General features: G+C 47.5%; 1 protein-coding gene across 3 annotated transcripts in view; it reads left to right on the top strand.

The window, feature by feature from the left end:
- GARNL3 (GTPase activating Rap/RanGAP domain like 3) overlaps positions 1 to 21,179 on the top strand; it is a 94,431-nt gene that overhangs the window by 21,495 nt on the left and 51,757 nt on the right. The window contains exons 1-2 of one of the 3 annotated variants that reach the window (XM_070430636.1): positions 4,868 to 4,996; positions 5,979 to 6,048. In XM_070430636.1, coding sequence (XP_070286737.1) covers positions 4,989 to 4,996; positions 5,979 to 6,048 — 78 coding nt within the window. In that variant the 5' untranslated portion in view covers positions 4,868 to 4,988. Of the gene's footprint in view, positions 1 to 4,867; positions 4,997 to 5,665; positions 6,049 to 21,179 lie in introns of those variants that run through there. The other 2 variants (XM_070430635.1, XM_070430634.1) reach the window with 2 other exon arrangements.

The raw sequence follows: 21,179 nt of genomic DNA, 5'->3' as shown, positions 1-21,179 counted from the left end.
AGTTGGGGGCTACTATGAAGAAAGCTGCTGTGAGCCTGGTGGGCAGGGTTCTGTGAATACACGTTTTCATTTCTCTGGGAGAAATGCCCAGGGTACCATTGCTGGGCCCTGTGTGACTGCAGGTCAGGGATCCTGGGCTCTGAAACTTTCCAGTCTAGGAACCTGCCCGCTCACTTCCTACGCTCTACAAGCTGGTGTCCTAGATCTCCTCAGGAGTGCTCAGGAAACCTTCCATGTCGTCACTAGACATTACCGGCATCTCTGCTTTTCTGTGTCACTTACCTTCAGAAGAGACAACCACTCCTCTTCGAGCAGTAAGCTACCTAGAGCCTGGTGTCAGGAGGTGCTGGGCTCCCTCTGAGCCTGAATCTGTAGTCTGTCGCATTTGATACCTTCTCTGTCGCTCAAATAGGGGGTCCCTTCCATCTGTCACTTACTACCTGCTGGTCAGAGGGCGGGGCACGGTCCTGGAGCTTCTGAAAAACCGCCTGATGTTTCTCAGCTTCTCTGCGGGTCCAGGAAGAGCCCCGGTCCTTGCCGTGAGCTCCAGTGCCTCCAGCGGGGCTGGGGGTGACCGAGGCCTGTGTTAGCGGGGTCTGGCCAGTCCTTAGGGTTAGTCACTAATCTCTGGGCGAGTCTCCTAAGGACTGGGGTTGAGTTTCCGCTCTCTTCCTTTTCCTTATTCGGTTCCCTTGACTTTGACTCTCTGACGGAGGTTGCCCCGCTTTCCAGGAACCTGCTTATTACATAATGAATTCTTCCCGCTCTGCGTGGAGCTGGACAGCTTTGCTTTCATCCTGGGCCACATTTAGCGAGTCCTCTTGAAGGTCCTCAGCTCTGTTCCTGCAGGTGAAGCGCATCGATTTGCTAAGACCGAGGCGTTTATATTTAGAACCCAGACCACACTCATGGGAGGACCTTGGCCTCCGGTGCACGTTTGCACCTGCTTTGTTCTGGTGACACACTCTTGGTCCCAGGTATTTTCCTGGCAAGGTCCCGTGCTGGGCCAGCACTTTAGGGAGACGTCCGCTGAGCGGAGCTGCGGAGCTGCCTCGCCCTGCCCCGGGAGGCCTGCTGCGTGGCCCCAGCGGGGAAAGAAGGCACCTGCTTTAAAACTCTTAGAAAGTTAGTGATCATTTATGTAGCACTCCCCTTCCCAGGGCTCTCTCTAGCAGCCTGGGAAGAATTCATGCTGATAATAAGGGTGGTAATAATAGCGAACATTTATTGAGCACGTCAACCACATTTTATTCACAAGGGAATGAAGACCCAGAGCGGCTAAGAACCCCGTCTGACCGAGCACCTCCTCAGGTGTATCCCACCGCCACCCTTCACAGACCCGTGGTCGAGGCCTGTCCTTTCCCGCGATCGGGCTGCAGGAAGGCAGCAGGTTTCCCAGATTCCGGAGTCACCGGAAGAGCAGCGTGTTTCAGAACATGCCTGCGGACCATCCGCACCGGAACCCGCTGCTGTCAGAACGGCAGGCCAGCTGAGTCACGCCTCTGGGAATAGGGCCAGGGAACATGCATTTTTGGAATGCTCCTCCCAGGGACTCCGCCTGGTATTTTGGGGGCGCATGCTATTCACGGGTGACAGGAGGGCCTGAAGCCAACAGAGGGATTGTGAGGCTGTAGGGCAGGTGAGCGACGTTTTCTATCAGGTGCCACAGTAAATAGTTGCCCTTGGTGGCCACGCAGGTCCCTGCTGCAGCTTCCCACTCACCATCATGACATGACGCAGAGGCCGCACAGACGGCCTGTGACCCAAGGGCATGGCCGTCTCCCAATAAAACCTTGTTTTCTAAAGCAGGCCTTGCCGAAGGCAGAGTTTGCTGCCCCTTGAGAGTGGAGTCATCCTGGCCCTCCAGCCCTCGGAGGACCGCTCTGTGGGAGTCACTCTCACTGCTTTGTGACCCACAGAGAGTTCTGTCAATGGAGAGAAAAGCACCACCCTGGCCGGTAGCTCCGTTGGGTAGAACATTGTCCCGATGCACCAAGGTTGCAGGTTTGATCCCCAGTCAGGGCACATACAAAAATCAGTCAATGAATCATAAATAAGTGGAACAACAAATCTCTCTCTCTCTCCCTCTCCCTCTTCCACTCCCTTCCCCTCTCCCTCCCTTCCTCTCTCTCTCTAAAATCAATAAATAAAAAATTTTACAAAAAGATAAAATCACCACCCTGGCCGGTTGCTCGGTGGTTAGAGTATCGGCCTGAGGACCGAAGGGTCACAAGTTCAATTCCTGGTCAAGGGCACGTGCCTGAGTTACAGCCCAATGAGGGTATTTCTACTTGGGATCTTCTATGGGGTCATTTAGGGACCAAAGCTCATCCTTGGCGCATCCTCTTGGTCTTCACAGACCTCTCCGGCTGAGCAAGGAGAGCAGGGATGATTTGTGGGAAATCGATGCACTAGGTCTGCTAGCTGGGCCCATAATTTCAGCCCACATTTCATAGGCCAGATCTTATTGTTTGGGGTCCAGAAACAGAGCGATTTCTCAAGTCTAAGAGGCCCCTCATCTCGAGACTCTCTCTGTTCCCTTCTGTCTTTGCTTGACACCCGTCCAGTTCTTGCCTGGGCTCATCTCTGCCTTGTCAAAAACCTTGCTGAGGTCAGCTAGCCGGAGCCAGCTTCGCTCGGATCTGTCCAGCCACTTTCTCTAGCGCTGCACGCTCAGAGGGCACAGTTCCACCTGCTACATTACTGTAGGCGTAAGTTTTACCACATATTTCGCTACTTTATAACATAGATTTCCATCTTTCAGCCTCTGAGATCAATTTCCGCACCGGCTGCTGTCTGCCTGCTAAGCTGGTGCCACATGTTTTAGGTTGTTGCTATGGCAGCACCCCACTGCGAGATACCGACTTCTGTATTAGTTCAGGTAACACAGCAGCTTTAAAAGGTAAACCCAGTCTGACCGGTTTGGCTCAGTGGATAGAGCATCGGCCTTCGGACTGAGAGGTCCCAGGTTCGATTCCGGTCAGGGGCATGTGCCTTGGTTGCAGGCACATCCCCAGTAGGAGGTGTGCAGGAGGCAGCTGATCAATGTTTCTCTCTCATCGATGTTTCTAACTCTCTATCCCTATCCCTTCCTCTCTGTAAAAAATCAATAAAATATATTTTTAAAAAAATAAAAAAAATAAAAGGTAAACCCAGATTCTACGTGCTTAACTGAATGTTTGTTTCTTGCTCGCATCAGTTTCTAGTACAGATGTTCTTGGAAGTGTGAGCTTCCACGCCGTCATTCAGAGACCCAGGTTTTTTCCATCTTGAAGCTCTGCCTTTTTGTGGGTCCTTGCCGTCCTCTCCACCTGCTGGCCCTGGGGAGGGAGAGGAAGTGCCCGTGGGATGTGCCTGGAGGTGGCCCCCATCACTTCTGCCCATAGTCTCTTGGCTAGAACGGAGTCACATGGCCACACTGCCCACAAGAGGGGCCAGGAGATGTAGTCTGGCCACAAGCCCGAGAGGAAAAGAGAACAGCTTTTGGCGCGCACATAGCAGGGCTTGCCTCTTGGGCCAGGACTGTCTGCCTGATGGAATAACAACAGGGACTACGAGGGAGAATGTCAGCAGGCAGCCTTTCTCGGGCTCGTGAGGATGCCATCAGGCAGTAGCTAGTAAGATCCAAATATGTGCAAATATCTTCATTACCGCACAAATGTTTACTGCAGGTCCACTCTGTGCCAGGCAGGGGCCCGACACGGGGCCTGGAGGAGAACGAATTCCTCTTGGAGCTCTGGGGGATCCCCTCTAACCACACCCTTTGTGCTGGAACCCAGGGGCCAGAGGGCCTGGGGAGGGAGGGGGAGGGGAGGTTTTAACATGGCTGCTTCGAGTGCTCCCCGCAGCCCTGGGAACTTGCCCTTGTCGTTCAGCCTGGCTCCACCATCAGCACTCGGTCTCCGCAGCCTATCGGATGAAAGGCAGTTAGAGGGGAAAGGGCCACTGAGAGCAGACATTTTGTTTATATCTGCCTTGGGTTTTTTCTCTTTTTTTTTCTTTTTTTAGTTAATCCTCACCCGAGGATATTTTTCCATTGATTTTTAGAGAGAGTGGAAGGGAAGGGGAAAGAGAGAGAGAAACATCCATGTGAGAGAGACACATCAATTGGTTGCCTCCCTGCATGTGCTCTGACCAGGGCCAGGGATGGAGCCTGCAACCTAGGTACGTGCCCTTGACCAGAATCGAACCTGGAACCCTTCAGTCTGCACGCCCATGCTCTATCCACTGAGCCAAACCAGCGAGGGCTTGGTTTTCTCACAGGACGTGTTTTCCCTCTCACAGGTGGCCCCAGGACGCAGTTGTCATCTCTTTGGTGTTTGTCTCCGGCACTGTGTCCCAGAACCCCTGGGCAGTGCTGAGGGCAGCGCAGGGTGGGGCCCAGAGCTCAGCCTGCTCTTTTTACGCCCCTGGAACCTCGTGCTAGAAGCTGCTGCAGGGTTGACTGCACAGGGGACCCGGGGACAACCGCAGAGGTTGCTGAGGGCAGTGCTAGCATTCGCCTCCATGTCCATCAGCTCAGCGCATTCTGGTTTTCAACATGAGCTAAGTTGATGGACATAGACGACATATGTAACATGGACACAGAAGATCTATCTAACACGGACCAGAGCTCCACGGAGGGGAGTTTTAAAATTTGGTTCAGAGATTTTTTGGTAGGAAATCGTGTCACTAGAAGCAGGAAGGTAATATTCAGGACACCCTCCCAAGCTGCATTTGCTGACGTGCTGCACGTTTTCAGCTAAGGAAGTGAGAACCACAGAAGGTTAATTTCTCAGATCAGATGAATTCAGCCATCTCTGTGAAATGGTGGGAGCAGCATACCATTAGCCTGCCTAATCTCATTTCTCTCACGCTGTCTCTCCGGGAGCCTATCAGGCAGGGCCCTGGCAGGGAGGCAGTCCCGTGGATGTGAGCACCAGGCGGTCTCTTCCCGAACCTGCCTCGAGGGCTGTCATTTAGAAAATGTAGCCCACCTTTTAAGGAAGATGAAAAGGTACTCACCGCACCTCTCTTTGCATGTCAGATCCCAAATGTTTTGGCTTTCTTAACCACGTAATTCCCGTGTCATTTTAGTGTCTGTGTTTTATTAGTGTTATCTGCATGACATATTAGAACAAAACTTATTAAAACTGCTTGTATCTGTGGGTCTCGGGTGTTTTCATGAGTGCTGTCTGGGGTCTGAACTAGCCGATCAGATGTGTGTCTTTTGAGTGTGTAACTATGTCCTCAAGATGCAAATGCAGGAACAATTTTGTCCTTGTTTTAATTGCTCTTCTTCAATAACTCATGTGATTTTTCTCATCTGATTTAATTAAGTCTTCTTTGAGGGGAGGGGGTGTAGAAGCATTAGCTACTGCTATATAAAAAAACAAAATATACTTGGAAGTTGGATATTTAAAAAAAAAATTTTTTTTAGCCCTGGTCTTTTTCATATTGTCATAAATTAGAGGTGGGGGATGGGGGGGTGGAGCCTACCAGGATTTTGAAGATTTTTTTCCTCCTATTTAAAGTTTTATTTCTTCTACATAGCATCCAAAAAAATGCTGGTTATTTTTATGTGGACTGTTTGGGACAAAGAGGCTCTCTTAATGAAAGATAATTGCAAGCTTTGTTCCTTGCCTCAAGTTTACTGCACGGTTTCTCTCCCCCTTTGCTTCTACAGAAATGAAATTATAAACCACCAGTAGCCTTGGAAATTTCAATCGATTCCAAATGACTAAATATTTAATTCAATCACTGCCTGGACTTCCAGGGATGACTCGGGTGTTTTGCTTTTCACTGAGGGCTCCAGGAGAGCCGGGCTGCAATGGCTGCTGAGGCCCGCGGCCGTGGCCAGGAGGCTCCCCTGCAGTGAGCGCGGGGCCAGCCTGCTGCACGGCAGCCCTTGCCTTTTGCGAACGGGAGCAGTGGATTTTTTGCAGCAGGTTGGTGACCGGATCGCTATGTGTCATACTGATGAAGCATTTTTGTTCCAGCTCTGTCTCGGAAGACCTAGGCTGTAGACGTGGGGATTTCAGTAGGAAACATTATGGATCTGTGGAGCTGGTAAGTTTCCGCTGCCTGTGCAGGGGTGGTGCATTGATTTGGATTTAGAGAGGCTGGCCGAGCTCATCGGATCTTTTGTTGAATGTTTACCGTTAGACCATGTGAGGACAGTATAAGGATGGGATGCCAATAAATGATCATCTTCATTTGTTTTTATTGTTACGTACTTTTCATCTGTGATTTCAGTTTGTTAAAAAAAAACATGTGGCTTGGTCTTTTCCTCTGTTATTGATATAGATAATTTACAAAATGATTCATGAATCAGGAAAACATTTGGTTTTTATATTCTCTTGTTTCCTAGAAGTTTATAAAGCTAGTTTTTGAGGTTTGAATATTATTGAAATACATATTTTTTATTATTTTGAACCTTTGCTCTCTGGGTATGTGATAGGAGTTGGATATTTATGAGATTTTTTTTTTCCTGTTAAAAGTATATCTCTTGGACTAGAGGACTGTAATAGATGATCACTATTTGGAATGAAAATACATTTTCTTAATGAGGGTTTGTGTTTTGTGCTTTGAAAAAATAGTGTGCTTTCATTTTAAAAGGGGCATAATGAAGGCATATAATAGCCTCAATTTTTTTAAGACAGAATTGTGATTTTTTTTTCTAATTGCATAGAAATTTGAACTAATTTCAGGAAAATGTGCTCATAAAATTCTCTTGATTATCAACATTATTAAAAACGTTAAATGTGTTCTTTCTATTTACAAAGAAATGAGTTGCTTGGATCCATTTGCATAGTGTCCGGTTTTCCCCATTAATATAAGCTGCATTCCAGCGGGGCTTCAGTGGTGGGAAAGGGCCCCCAGAGTTGTGTACCCTAGCGATCCACCTAAGTCAAGCATATATTACAGGCTCGACTGTGTGCCTGGCCCCGAGCTGAATATTCTTGAAAATATAAAATAAGTAAAAGATTTGGTCCTTGTTCTTAAGGATCTTGCTGTCCTCCAGCTGGGCTGATAAGATACATAAAATATATAAAGAATGAATTTAGTCCCATAAGAGACACATTGATGAACTCCATCAATGCCAGACACCAAGCGAACCTCCCCTGAAGGAGCATGTGGGTAACTGTAATTCCTGGTGCGAATTGGTAAATGTCGTGAGAGGGATGCAGTAGGTCATGGCGGGGGTTGAGAGAAGGGAGGGAGCAGCCCACTCCAGCCAGGGATCTTGGAGAAGCGGCCTGGAAGGCCTCAAGGAGGCTGAAGGATGTGGTTTGGTGGCGAAGAAGATAAGTCAGTAGATATTTGCCAGTGTCATGATTTGGGGTGTATTCGAAGGGTAGTGAGCAACTGGTTCTGCCCAGCAGAGAGTGTAAGGCAGCAGAGCCTAGTTGTTATAAAGCAAGTCGGCCTGGGAATCAGAAAGGCCTGGGTTCGAATACCAGCTCCATCACTTGTTATCTCTGCGGACTCCTCCGAACCCCAGGGGTGCGGAAGGCCTTGTGCTCTGAAATCATCCTGGTTTCGTCACTTACTGGTGGTACGATCTTGGACTTCTTTCGGCCTCAGTGTTCTCATCTATGAAATGGGGATATTAAATTATCTACCTTATAGAGTTGTTAGATGATTAACGCACAGAAGCCCAGCCCATGTTAACTAGCTATAGTAGTAAAGATGAAATGTGGTAGCAAAAGTAGAACCCTGACCTCAGGTGAAGACTTTGAACCTGATGTAATGAGTAAGCAGTGAGAGCGGTGTTGGGGAGAGATCTTACAAGATGAAAGATGGACCCTTACAAACTCGTGGGGATCACAGAATATCAGGCTGGGAAGGTTCTCGAGAGCAGTGTTTCCACTGGATCAGGCATCAGAGTGACCTGGGCCCCATCCCCAGAGTTCCCGCTTCAGGAGGTCTGGGGTTCCCCAGCACTTGCATTTCTAACAGGTTCCCAGATGATGGGGATGCTGCTGTTCCCAGGCCCACACTGGAAGAAACCCTGCTTTCGGAGAATCCCGACTAGTCCTCTGTTATTCCAAAAGGTCTCCATCCATTTTTTCAGGTCTATTTTTGTTTTTTTAAAATATATTTTATTGATTTTTTACAGAGAGGAAGGGAGAGGGATAGAGAGTTAGAAACATAGATGAGAAAGAAACATTGATCAGCTGCCTCCTGCACACCTCCAATTGGGGATGTGCCCGCAACCCAGGTACATGCCCTTGGCTGGAATCGAACCTGGGACCTTTCAGTCCGCAGGCTGACGCTCTATCCACTGAGCCAAAACGGTTAGGGCATGTTCAGGTTTTTATTCTGGAGCCATGAGAGAGTGTGTGTGTGTGTGTGTGTGTGTGTAATCAGCCTTTTAAAATATTCTAAAGTAAATGTTAAATACATCTTTCAATTCCATGTATGACATCATCGCCTTGCAGCAAATGTTTTCATCCCCTCTGGTTCCTTCCAATCTTTATGGCTACAAATGTCATTTCTACGTGGTGGTAATCAAATTATGACTTCATTTTGCATTCCTCGTTCTTCATCTAGCTGCCTCTTGTAAATATCTTCTTCTCGCTATGTGGTCTTCAGTGTCAGCATTCTGATTGGCCCATGGTAGCCCAGCACCGTGATACACAGTTCTCTGTAACAGCTTCCCTCCTCTTGGAAACTTGGGTTGTTTCTCGTTTCCCAGGTTAGAAATGACACGCAGTGGTGTTGGGGGTGGTGGGAGATGACATAGCGAAGTCCCATTTTTGCTGTCTAAGGATCTCCTGAAATTCTGACTGCAGCTTTTCACCTGTGGACCACGGAGGATTATTAACTTAAACCCCAGTGGGTGTGTTCTGTGTCTATGAGAAGGTGAATTCAACTTTTCTTCTACCTGGTCTGATGGATATTTGGGGGAACCCAATAAATCTTGGGCATCCTGGAACGCAAATGTTGTGGGGGGGTGGGACCCAGGATCCTGTACAATTGAAATTTTAGCATCTACTTCTCCTGACCTTGAACAAATTAGGAGGAAGTCCTTGTGAGGAACCAAGCGTGGCCGTTCATCAGTACTGAGGGCCGCCTGAGGGGCCTAGGTTTAGCTTGGGTGTCAGTTTGGTGAGAACGTGGGCGCTCAGCTCTCTGCAGACTCACAGGAGCTCTCTCAGCCTCACTCAGTAACTTTATTGAAGGCCTGCACCGTGTGTGGGGCACTGTACCAGGCACCGGGGGGGAGGAGAAAAGGTGTTCTGCTCTCGGGGAGCGGTAGTCTGGCTTTGGAAACCAAACCCTCAAACTTTCAGCCCCCAGCCATGTTCCCTGCCTTAACCAGGAACCATTCACTGCCAGGAACAGAGATCCACCGGGTCCACCAGCAGGAGAAAGTAATTCTCGACAGGAAGTGGCTGGGCCACTGTGACTGCAGAGCCACTAGAGCCCCCCCCCCCCCCCCCCCGCACCCAGCACCCTTCCAACCCCTCCAAACCGCCCCCCCCCCCCGTTTCTCTCTGGCCCTGGTGGTTTCTAGCCTCTTTCCCGTGCACTGCCTCTCTCAGCCTGTCTCTCCCAGCAGCACAGCTTTCTCAATGCTCTTTTTTATTGTGGAAAAACATACACAACATAAAATTGACACAAAATAAAAAAGAGGCCTTCCAGGCTGCTTCTCCATCCCAACACCACTGCGTGTCATTTCTAACCTGGGAAGCTAGAAACAACCCAATTTTACAAGAGGAGGGAAGCTGTTACACAGTAAGTACATCCACAACGTTATACAACCATCACATCCACTTGCAGAGTATGTTTTCGCCATCCCAAGCAGACACTGTCCCCATTACACAGTAACCCCATATCCCACCTCCCCAGCCCCAGTAACCTCTGTTTTATTTTCGGTGTCTATGAGTTATTTGTCTATTCTAGGAACCTCATGTAAGTGGAATTACATCATATCTGTCCTTCTGTGTCCGGTTTATTTCACTTAGCTTAGTGTTTTCAAGGTTCATCCACATCCTAGCAGGTTTCTGTGCTTCATTGCTTTTTCTGGCTGAATAACATTCACTGTGTGCATATACCACAGTTTATCCATTTATCTATCGGTGGGCGCTTGGATTTTTACACTTTTTAGCTAGTGTGAATAATAGTGCTCTGCACATGGGTGTGCAAGCATTCAGTTCTTGCGGGTGTATTAGCAAGGAGTGGAATACACATCTACATTTCCACGGCAGCACAGGCTTCCAGGTTCTCCACATTCTCACCAACACTGCTTCTCTTCTCTTCGGTCATAGCCACACTGGTGGGTGTGCAGTGGCATCTCATCGTTGTTCACTAATGAGTGTTAATGTTGAGCATCTTCTCCTGTGCTGCGTGGCCATTTGTGTGTCTTTGGTGAAATGGTATTCAAGTCCTTAGACAATGTTTTCATGGGTTGTTTGTTTTATTGTTTAGTTGTAGGAGTTCTTCACCTATTCTGGTATTACTCCCTTACCAGATATGATCTGCAAATATGTGGGTTGTCTTCTTACTCTGCTAATAGTGTCCTTTGATGCAGAACAGTTTTTAGTTTTCGTGAAGTTTAATTTATCTATTTTGTTGTTGTTGTTGCCTGCATTTTTAGTGTTATATCTAAGAAATAATTACCAAGTCCAGTGTCAGGAAGATTTCACCCTACATTTTCTTCTAAGAGTTTTGTAGTTGTAGCGTTAACGTTTATGTCCATTTGGAATTAATTTTTGTAAATGGTATTAGGTAAGGGTCCAGCTTCATTCTTTGCCTGTGAATATCCAGTTTTCCCAGCACCATTTGTTGAAAAGACTGTCCTTTTCCCACTGAATGATCTCGGCGCCCTTATTGAATGTCAATTGACCATGTACGCAAGGGGCAATTTCTGGGCTTTCTCTTCTATCTCATTGAGCTGTATGTCTGTCCTTGTGCCAGAATGACGATTAAAATGTTGACAATACAGTGTCTTTTCTTTCTAAAAAACCTTCATTTGCTGCTCATTGCAATTCACATCCAGGCCCTTTACAAATTCCTACGAGAACCTGCATGACCCCGTCCTGCCTGCCTCTCCCACCTTCTCTCTTGCACTCACACACCGTGCTTCAGACACCTGGCCTTCTCTTGGTGCCTAGAACACAGGTTTCTCTGTCCCAGGGCCTTTGCACTTACTATTTCTTCCCCCCAGCACTTCTCCTGGTTGGTCACAGTGTAAATGCCACCTCCTCCGAGAGGCCTCCCTGACCACCTATCTAACGTGGTCTCCCTCTCTGTGTTATTCATTCTCTAACTCAGCATCCTGTTCCTTTCCTTTAGAGCAGCGGTTCTCAACCTGTGAGTTGCGACCCCTTTGGGGGTCGAACGACCCTTTCACAGGGGTCGCCTAAGACCATCGGAAAACACATATATAATTACATATTGTTTTTGTGATTAATCACTATGCTTTAATTATGTTCAATTTGTAACAATGAAATTGGGGGTCACCACAACATGAGGAACTGTATTAAAGGGTCGCGGCATTAGGAAGGTTGAGAACCACTGCTTTAGCATATTTATCACAATCTATATTTGTTTCATTTATTTGTTTGACAACTACTCTCTCACCCAGTAGAGGTGAGGGTGGGATCTGTCTGTCTTGTTCATTGTTGTGCTTCTAGGCCCTGTCACGTACCAAGTTCTCATTCAATGTTCTTTATGACTAAGTTGATTTTCAGCCCCCCAGTCTCCCTGGTCTTGCAGCTCTATTGCCCATTATTCGTTCTTGGGCCCTAATTTCAAAATCCAAGTAGCACATTATGGATTGGCCAGTCTGGTTCAGATACCTATCCCTGATTCAAACAGTTGGGTTCAGGGCACTGGGGTCATGTGATATAAACCGCCCCCCCCCCCGCCCCCAACAACATTAGCGGATAGGGCAGATTCTCTCTGGAGAGGTGTAGTCCAAAGTCAGTTTCAAAGAGCATGAGCTGGGCAGGAACGCCCCTAAATGTGTCTTTTACGTCCCCTCATATAGTAGATGATTTAAAAGCACAAACTAGCCCTGGCCTGAGCAGTGATTAGAGCATTGGCCAGTGGACTGAAGGGTCTCAGGTTTGATTTCGGTCAAGGGCACGTGCCTCGGTTGCAGACTTGATCCCTGGCCCTGGTCAGGGCGTGTGTGGGAGGCAACCAATCAATGTGTCTCTCTCACATCAATGTTTCTCTTTCTCAGTGTCTCCTCCTCCCTTCCACTCTCTCTAAAAATCAATGGAAAAAATATCCTCAGGTGAGAATTAACAAAAATAAATAAATTCAAACTAAAAGCACCTGGTGAAAATTTCTTCCTCTGCTAGTGGCCTGTTTTCCTGGCACTTGGTAAGTCCCATAAACAAGGATATAGATTATAAACTCCCTAAAAATAGGAACTATGGCTCTTCATTTATCACTGTATTCCTAGCACCAAGACAATGCTCAGCTTTGGTTACTTAGTAAATACTGGTTGAATGAGTGAATGGTTCAATTTGGTTGAAATTTAGAGAGTAGCCTAACCCATCAAAACATATATAAAGGAAAGGGAAAACAAGCCTCTTTGGTTCCCCCACCCCAGAATACAGCTAGATCATTAGCGTGGGGTGCTTTCCATCTCAAGCGGATGCCAGTCTTCTCGATGAATTGAACGTCTCGTCTCCCGTGGCAGCATTCTGCGCCAGGACAGCTGTTACCCCATCGACCATTCTTCATCGCCGTCTATTGAAATCTGTCAGGAAAAGCATAAGATTGTTTGTAGCTGTTATTGATCTCTTCTTGGCCTTTGACTCAGTAGATAAGACACTGATGCATTAGGAATGAAACATGGCATGGGCACAATATGGACCTCTCCCCTGCCTTCACCTGGATGTTTCTGGGAAGTCACAGTCTGCAGGTGACTTCAAGCCAGGATAGCAGGGTCCTGTATCGTCCCTTCCCTTTTCATCCTGAACCTAAGGACTGAAGCCTGCACTGGACACTGCCTGCCCCCTGCCGCGTGGGAAGGAAACCTGTCAGCCCTTATCCGAGGAGGGCATGGCTTTGTTGTTCTGGATGGGGGGGCGGGGGGGCCTCAAGGATATTGGTCTGTGCTATTTAATTGTCAAAAGAAGGGCTTACGGAGGACTCACTCAGCATCTGCAGGTTTTCACATTTGAGGTGTCGACTGTTTGAAGCCTCCTGAAGTCTGACACGCGGTCGTCTGTGTTTTTGCTTAGGCGCAAAGCTGAATCGCGCCTGTGGACTGTGGCGAAGGACGACGCGGCCAGTGGGGGATTGAGCTGCCTGTCCAGCACCCCTAACTCAGCGCGGTTTTGTTCTCTCCGCATAGGGCTCAGTAGCTTTTTTTGTTTTCATGGGTATTTGATGGGAGAAATTATATTCCATGTGGTTTACGAAATTGAGAGATTAGTGAAAGTGCCAGTGTATTTCTCTCGGGAACAACAGAGCTTCAGTATTCCACAGCTACAATCACAGTGTTGACAGCTGTTCTTAGTATTTAACTGGCTTGGATCTAAGTCTTTTAGAGCAGGTTGACTCACGTGGGTACCACAACATTCATCTTAGAGCATTCACGAGTGAGGTGACCTGGTTTAAAGCTGTGGGGACTCCGGGGGACATTTGTGATGCCTTTGTGGGTGATGGGAATGCTCACTTGGCACCCTTTCCAACGCTGAAATCATTGCAACTATTTTTGGTGAGGTGGAACTTGGAGACCTTAGCCATGTAATTACGCATGCATTAGGATGGACCGGAAATCTTTTATTACTATTATTACGGTGTTGTTGCTGTTATTAGCGTCCACATTTATGGGATGCTCACTGTGCACCAGTCACTGAGGTAACTGCTTTCCCCGAATTTACCAGTTTACCCCACAGACAGCCCGGGCGGGAGGGGGTACTGACATTCGCATACTGTGGTCCCCCCTCCCTATTTTTTTCCTTTCCCTTCCCCACGTCCACAGGCTTTATACACTTGTTGCAAAGTGCACGTCTTGTGTCTTTTTAAAATTTTCTAAAATTTTATTTTGGTTTCATAGTAAAAAATGATATATATCCTTTAGTTTTCTGGATCACAGGTAGCGTTTCTTCCATAGCTACTTGTTGGGTTTTTCTTTTTCTTTTTACAAAATCTGCAAACAAAGAGAGCTATTGAGACCTTGTGTCTTTCAACAGACAGTCCGTGTAACTGGCCCTAGGCACGCATTGTCCTTTTAGGGGCTGCAGCTTCGGCTGAGCAGCTGGGTGGCTGCTGATGGTACAGAGCTGCCTGATCCGCTTCCCGGGTGTGGCTGGTGCTTGTCTTGTAAGGCTCTGCCGGAGCGAGATGGGACGCCCCTGCTTGTCCTATGGCTGCTGGGAACCAGGGGCTCCAGGACTAGCCCGTAGGGCAGGGGCCTGGGGGCTCCCGGTAGCCCAGGTGGAAGAGGAGTTTGAAGCAATGTTTGCTCAGCTCTTTACATGCGCTGGAGAAAATGGTGCCAGTGTGGGTTCAAGAACTGGATGGAGATTATGAAGAGGGGAAACCTCTCCCCACCCCCAACCACCCTCTGGTGGCCGACTGCTCTGCTGCAGGGCGCCCCTGCCTTCCTCCCACCTGTGCACTCGGCTGAGGAAGACGGCACTTTCTAAAATGGGCTTTCTCTTCCTCCCTCTCACTTCCTGCCCAGTGTTTTCTTGGAGAAGTGCTAGTGAGACTGCGGCTGCCTTAAAATGCAATGCCCATGCAGGAGAAGGCTGACTCCCAGTGCTTTACTGGGACTCTTAAAAAAAGAAAGAGAGAGAGAGGAAGGGAGAGGGAGAGAGAGATCGAGAGATCGAAACATCAATGATGAGAGAGAATCATGGATCGGCTGCCTCCTGCACACCCCCTACTGGAGATGGAGCCCACAACCCAGTCATGTGCCCCGACCAAGAATCAAACCTGAACTCCTGGTTCATGGGTCGATGCTCAACCATGAACCACACCGGCCAGGCTACTGTGACTCTATACAACCCCAATGTCTCCTGGCCAAAATGAGACAGCGGAGGGAAGGATAAAGTGCCCTCCAACTTCCTGTGCTGGCAATGAAGCCGGAGACCGCCGATGTTTTTCAGTTCTTCTTCATTGGCCCGAGAGGAAGTATAAATGCCCCAATATTTGGCCTGAATTGTCATCTTTTTGCTGCATCTCCACAGGTATTTTACTGCAAAGTTGGATCCCAGGAACTGCCTGTCAGGCGTTATCTTAATGAGGACTCCCAGGCAGATATATTTTGAAATGGAGGGTTAGGTGCCTGTACTCATCCCGACTGGCCTCACATTTCTCAGTTAAATAGTAGGAAGGTCATCTGTTACAGAAAGGGTGTTTCTGGGTGGTGACTGACAAGTCAAGGACAAGGAGGGAGATGTCATGGGAAGTGAGAAAGGAATGGATGGAAGAAGTGACGATGGCCATGTCCAGAGCATGAGCTGGCTGTGGGCCTGGTGCCACAGGAGCTTTTGTTTCTCCAAGTGCAGACGAGGGAGAGGGAGAGGGAGAGGCAGGGGAGATTGGGAGCTGGTGCTGGACTCGGTGGGCAGGAGAAGTCAGCAGTGCCCAAGATCCGTGTGTCAGTCAGTGCAGCGTTGGGGTGATTAGCCACAGATGCCCCAGCAGGAACGGGCACCCAAGAGAGCCAGACAGCACGGTACTGTCCTGACGAAGCCCTGCCAGTGAGCGGAAGTGTGATTGGGGGTTTCATAGTGGGCGCCAGGGCCGTGAAGGCAAGTGAAGTTATTAGATTTGACAAAGCAGAAGGCCCTGCGCTCCGAACACCAGATAATTCATTGTGATGGATGTGGAGTTCGCTGAGGATGGTGGCCAAAGACTGATGATGGTAAAAAAACAATCTGCGCCCGGATCCGAGGCCTGGGTGGTTCTTCAGCCAGCATTCCCCCGCTGGGGAGTCTTCTCACCACCCCAGTGCTCTCACCGGCGCCAGGTGCTCAGCACCTCAGCAGCCTGACCTCACCATCAGGGATGATTCATAGGATGGCTCATTATACCCACTTTTAAGACCTGCCCCCCCCCCCCCCCCGCTACACACACACACACACACACACACACGCACACACACACACACACACACACACTTCTTTAAATGGACATATTTAAACTGTCTTGCATCCCTCCGAACAGTACTTTCTAATTCATTGGTGTGTGTGTGTGTGTGTGTGTTCTGCATATACAGGGTCAAATGGGTCTTCTTGACCAGTATGTGTATTTTTTTAATCTGCTTATGTTGGAAATCATCTCTCAAAGGTCCCATAAATCTCCCAGAATAAATTGCATTACAGCAATGAAACCTTCTCCAGTTCCCTGAGGCAGAGTTGGCTGTCCGGCCCCTGACCTCCCCCAGCACCCCATCCGTGCTTCTGTTGTGGCATCTAACCAGGTTGTGCGGTGATTTATCTGTTTATGTCTCTCACTCCCACTGGTCTGCGTGCTGCTCCAGGCCAGGGATCGTGTTGCATTTGTCTTTATAAGCCCAGCAATTAGCACAGGCTCCGAAAAAGAGGTTCTTGATCAGGTTTGCAGGACAGACAAATGTTTAAACAGGGCTTCTGGGTGTGTAAAGGCAGCATTAACATGGCTTCACTATGCTAACTACAAACAATCAGAGCATTTTCTATTAATGATATTGTTACATATGTTGTTTAACATTTATGGAGCACTTCCTAAGCCCAGGCACTGTTCTAGGCTCATTACATGCTTTATTTGATCGCATCCTCTCCACGAGCCTAGAAGTGGCTGCACTCACTGTCCCCATTTTGAAGATAAGGAAACTCACATTTAGAAAGGAAAAACTAAGGGGTTTGCCCAAGATTACACAGCTAATAAGTGTGGAACTGAGGTTTGAACCTGATCAGTTGAATACCAAAGCCCATAGTCGTAACCACTCATTTCAAAGAAAGGAGATGCGTGGTGCGGGGTGGATCTGAAATATTATTTTAAAGACATACTTTACATACAATTTATTCTGGGTTAAAGTACTGTTTCTGTGATTTCTATACCTGCTGGCATGTGCACAGTGCATGATGAACAGACTTCGGGGAGGCCCAGCCCTGCCTTGGAATGGAAGCCGACACCAACCCAAAGCCACAGAGCAATTCCATCGAGAGGAAAAGAGCCTTTGTTTTTGAAAAATTATGCATTTGTATTAGTTTAGGAAATATTCTCATTTAATGGCCTATAATATTAAACTAGTAATACTTTCATTTATAATAGTTAATGAATAACATTTTGTGTTTCCTGTTTCTTACGTTTTCTTTTAAGTTAATTTGTTAAATCAGACAAATAGATATTATTGCTTGGATGTTACTTTCTTCCAGAAACAAACCATCCAATACATTGAACACTTACAGTTTTGGCTGGTGTGTTGAAGCACAGCGTTCCCGCTGGGTTTAGAGTATTTAACTCCCTGCAGGAGTTTCAGCCTGAGAACGGACGTGGCCCTGGTCACCCAGAGTTGCATCCGTGTTCAGCATGTCGCAGTCCTGCCCCGTAGAACTTCCCTGTGGAGCCATGTGATCTGTCCCATGTGGTCGCCTCATGTGGTCACTTGAAATGTGACTAGTGCCACTGAGAAACTGGTTATTTTTCACTTTATTTTAATTAATTTAAAATCAAATGTAAATGGTGCCAGTGGCTGTAGTGCTGGATGGTGTGAGAACGCTGAAGGGACCCCTCCCGGTGCCTTGCAGATCCCAGCCACATCATTTGGTTTGTCTTCCTTTTTCTCTTGGTGCGTGACCATTTCCGATGTAAGACAAAATTAAGTAAAATAAAATGAAAATTGTGTCATCTTTTCTTAGCATTGCTGACGTTAAATACATGCTAATACCCCTGAACTTATGCACCAAAACGAATACAAGAGAATTCTGCTCCTGCCCAGCCTGGCATGGCTCAGCGGTTGAACGTCGACCAGGAGGTCACAGTTTGATTCCCGGTCAGGGCACATGCCCGGGTTGCGGGCTCCATCCCCAGTGTGAGGCGTGCATGAGGCAGCCCATCAAGGATTCTTTCTCATCATCAATGTTTCTATCTCTCTCTCTCCCTCTCCCTTCCTCTCTGAAATCAATAAAAATATAGAGAGAATTGCCCTTCCTTCTTCTCTCTCTGCTTGCCTGTGAGTGAGCTTCACAAGCTTCAGGGACGGCACTGCCTCCTCAGGAAACCTCGGAGCCAGGGCGGCTCTGTGGGTAGTGCCCTGACACCGTTGATCAGTTCTACAAACAGTTGTCGGTACATTCAGGTTTCTTTCTCATCTTAAAATAACTTTCATTGTGTATATTTTTCTAGAAAATTTCCATTTCATTGCAGTTTTGGGTAATATTTGCATAGTTTCGTGTGACGTTCTCTCATCATTTAAAAATCTCTCTCTTCTTTATTATCATTCTGTGTGTGAGTTTGTTCTTTGTTTTTAAAATCAGACTTGCCAGTGATCTCTTGCATGTGTTTATCAATTCCACTCTTTCTAAATCTGTCATTTCTTGATTCCTCCCCTGCTCTCCTGGGTTTATTCCATTGTTCTCTTTTGTATCTTCTAGAGCTTAATGAGTAGTTCATTGTTTTTATTCTTTCTGGTTTAATAATGAAAGCATTTAAGATTATGAATTTTCCTGTAAATATAGCATCCGTTGCATTATCTGTTTTAATATGTACTATTCTCATGGTTGGTTTCTGAATAGTGTCCAATTTTAGTTTTCCTGTTTGACCCAAGAATTTTTTCAGATGTATATTTTTTAATTCCCAATTTTATTAATCTTTGATAATTTCTCATTCAGTGGCAACATGCTAAAAAATGATTAGTTCCATTTCTGTTTTATAGAATTTATTCATGTTTGCTTTCTATCCAATACTTGATGATTTTTAAGAGATTAGTCAATATTCTTAAAAGGTATGTATCCTCTGTTTGTACCTTGATAAGTTTTTGTCTATTAATTATGCTTATTAATTTTACTCTTCTATAAATTCTTACTAGTGTTTGTTTTGACCTATCAGGAAGAAACATACTGAAATTTCCTATTATAATTTTATACACTGTATTTATAATAGTTGTTGTTTTATAGTAAGTCTGTAATTATTATGCTTTGAGAGTAGATGGATTTACTTGTCCATGTACTATAACTTTTTTAAATTTGGTATTTTTTAAGTTCTACCATCTGACTTTATTATTCCCTCATCATTTTCTTTTTTCCACCTCACCATGAATATTTGTTCCTTTCCTTCCTCTTTCACGATTGTTTTATTGATTTTAATCTGTCTCTTGCTGGCAGTTGGATTTCAGTTATGTCCTAATCTTTGAGTCTTACTTCCCCTCTAACGGGGTGTAGCCCATGCATGTTTATTGACATGTCTGTGCTGCTCCCCCTGTTGACCTCCAGGGAGGGTCCAGGTTCCCCTTTGTCATTCTCCTTTGCCCTCTCCCTCCCTCCTCCCCTCAGGAATGCAGATCCGATTGAGCAGATTAAAGCGCATCCTACTGAACCCCTGGGTGGGCAGAGCTGCATTCACAAAGGGCAGAGCACTCGAGGGAATGTCCTTAGTAGACTCTTCTCCCAGAAGAGTGACCGGCCGGAGGTGCGCTGTGCGGGAGGCCGACAGCTGCCGGCTCTGCTGGCTTCGGACCGGGAGGGTCTCAGGCTACCTTGCTCTCCAGTTTGTTTCTAAACCTTTCGGGCCAGCCTACAAACTGATGTTCTTGTCCTTTTTTTAATATATATTTTTTATTGGTTCTAGAGAGGAAGGGAGAGGGAGAGATAGAAACATCAATGATGAGAGAGAATCAGTGATTGGATTGAGCCCAGGCATGTGCCCTGACCGGGAATCCAACTGTGACCTCCGGGCTCACAGGTTGATTCTCAACCACTGAACCACACCGGCCGGACCAAACTGATATTCTGATTGACTCTTTTGGGGGCATTTTTTCTGAGTATCTAATTTTTGTTCACTATGAAATGTGGTCTGCATTTCAAAATTCAGAAACTATGCTTTGCATCTTGAAAGCTGGTCACAGATTGTTCCATACCATAGATCCACTGTCCTCCCAAAGCGTCACAGTGATTAGCCACTGCCTGAAATTCCCTTGTGCTTTTGCAGTAAATTTGTTTCAAGGAACATCTGCCCGGATACCTCAGCTGTTTCCACATTTTAAATTATGGGCTTGTCATAGGTTCAGTGATTTTTGTTTCTTTGTTCTTCCTTGTAGGGTGGATAAGTTGCCTTAGAGCAGCAGATTGCGGTTAAGAGCAAGTTTATTCACTGTCACATCCAGCCCCACGTTCTAAGTCAGTGGCTGGCTCTGCCCCACACGTGTGGGCTCACAGTCAACCCACGTCCTCACTGTGGACATCAAGGCCTCTCGGTCATTGAGGGCCTGGCCAGTGGAGCAGGCAGGAGGTGTGGGAGAGGCGGCCCTCTCTAGGGGCCTGGGCCCGCATGCCACTGGACCTCTGACCCACCTGCAGGTGGAAAGAATGAAGCCCAAGGGCCCCCTGCAGGGAAACGTGGTCCAGCCACGTGTCTGGCTGCTGTTCCGTTACTGTGGGACGTGGCGGGCATGGATTTTGGTGGCAGTCAGAACTCTGTACCACGTGGAAGGAGTTGGGGGAGAAGGTTCTAGGTACTGGGCACTGGCTGTTGAGATGGGGTCTCAGAGGCACTGCTCCATTGCTCTCCAGATCTCCTTCCAGCGAAGGGAAGAGTTTACAGGGTGTACAGATTTTAGTGGTCGGGTCAGAGGTTTATGAGAATCATAGAAGGAAAACTGCGGATAGAAACGGCGTCTCTGCTGTGTTGACAAGATTTCCCCCTGTTGTTGTTCATCTCCTCGCTTACTGGAGCACCATCTCCTCTCACGTCAGCGGGTGTACCAGCCCTTGCCAGGCACCAGCATGGCACCCTCCCCCTATGAAGCCAGAGGCCAGAGCCGGCTGAGAGCTGGGGCTGCCACTCTGCGCGCCAGCCTGGATCCCTCTCCCAGGGCGACTGGAGGGGCCTTCCCACCGCTGCCTGACCCCCCCACACACACCCAGGGCCGCAGGCTCTGCCAGCATGAGCTCAGGGCGGCTGCCTCCCCCTTACACACCCTGATTCGGATTCCTTGGCCCCGCCTTCCCTGGTTTCTTGTGTGAGTAATGAATTCTCTGTTTCCAGGGCTGGCATAGATCTTACCCCAGTTTTAC

The sequence above is a fragment of the Myotis yumanensis genome, unplaced genomic scaffold (assembly GCF_028538775.1).
Source record: "Myotis yumanensis isolate MYYU_CA2020_CCGP unplaced genomic scaffold, mMyoYum1.0.hap1 SCAF_12, whole genome shotgun sequence".
NCBI lineage: Eukaryota > Metazoa > Chordata > Mammalia > Chiroptera > Vespertilionidae > Myotis > Myotis yumanensis.
The sequence above is the reverse complement of the archived record's forward strand: the minus strand, read 5'-3'. Positions and strand labels throughout refer to the sequence as shown.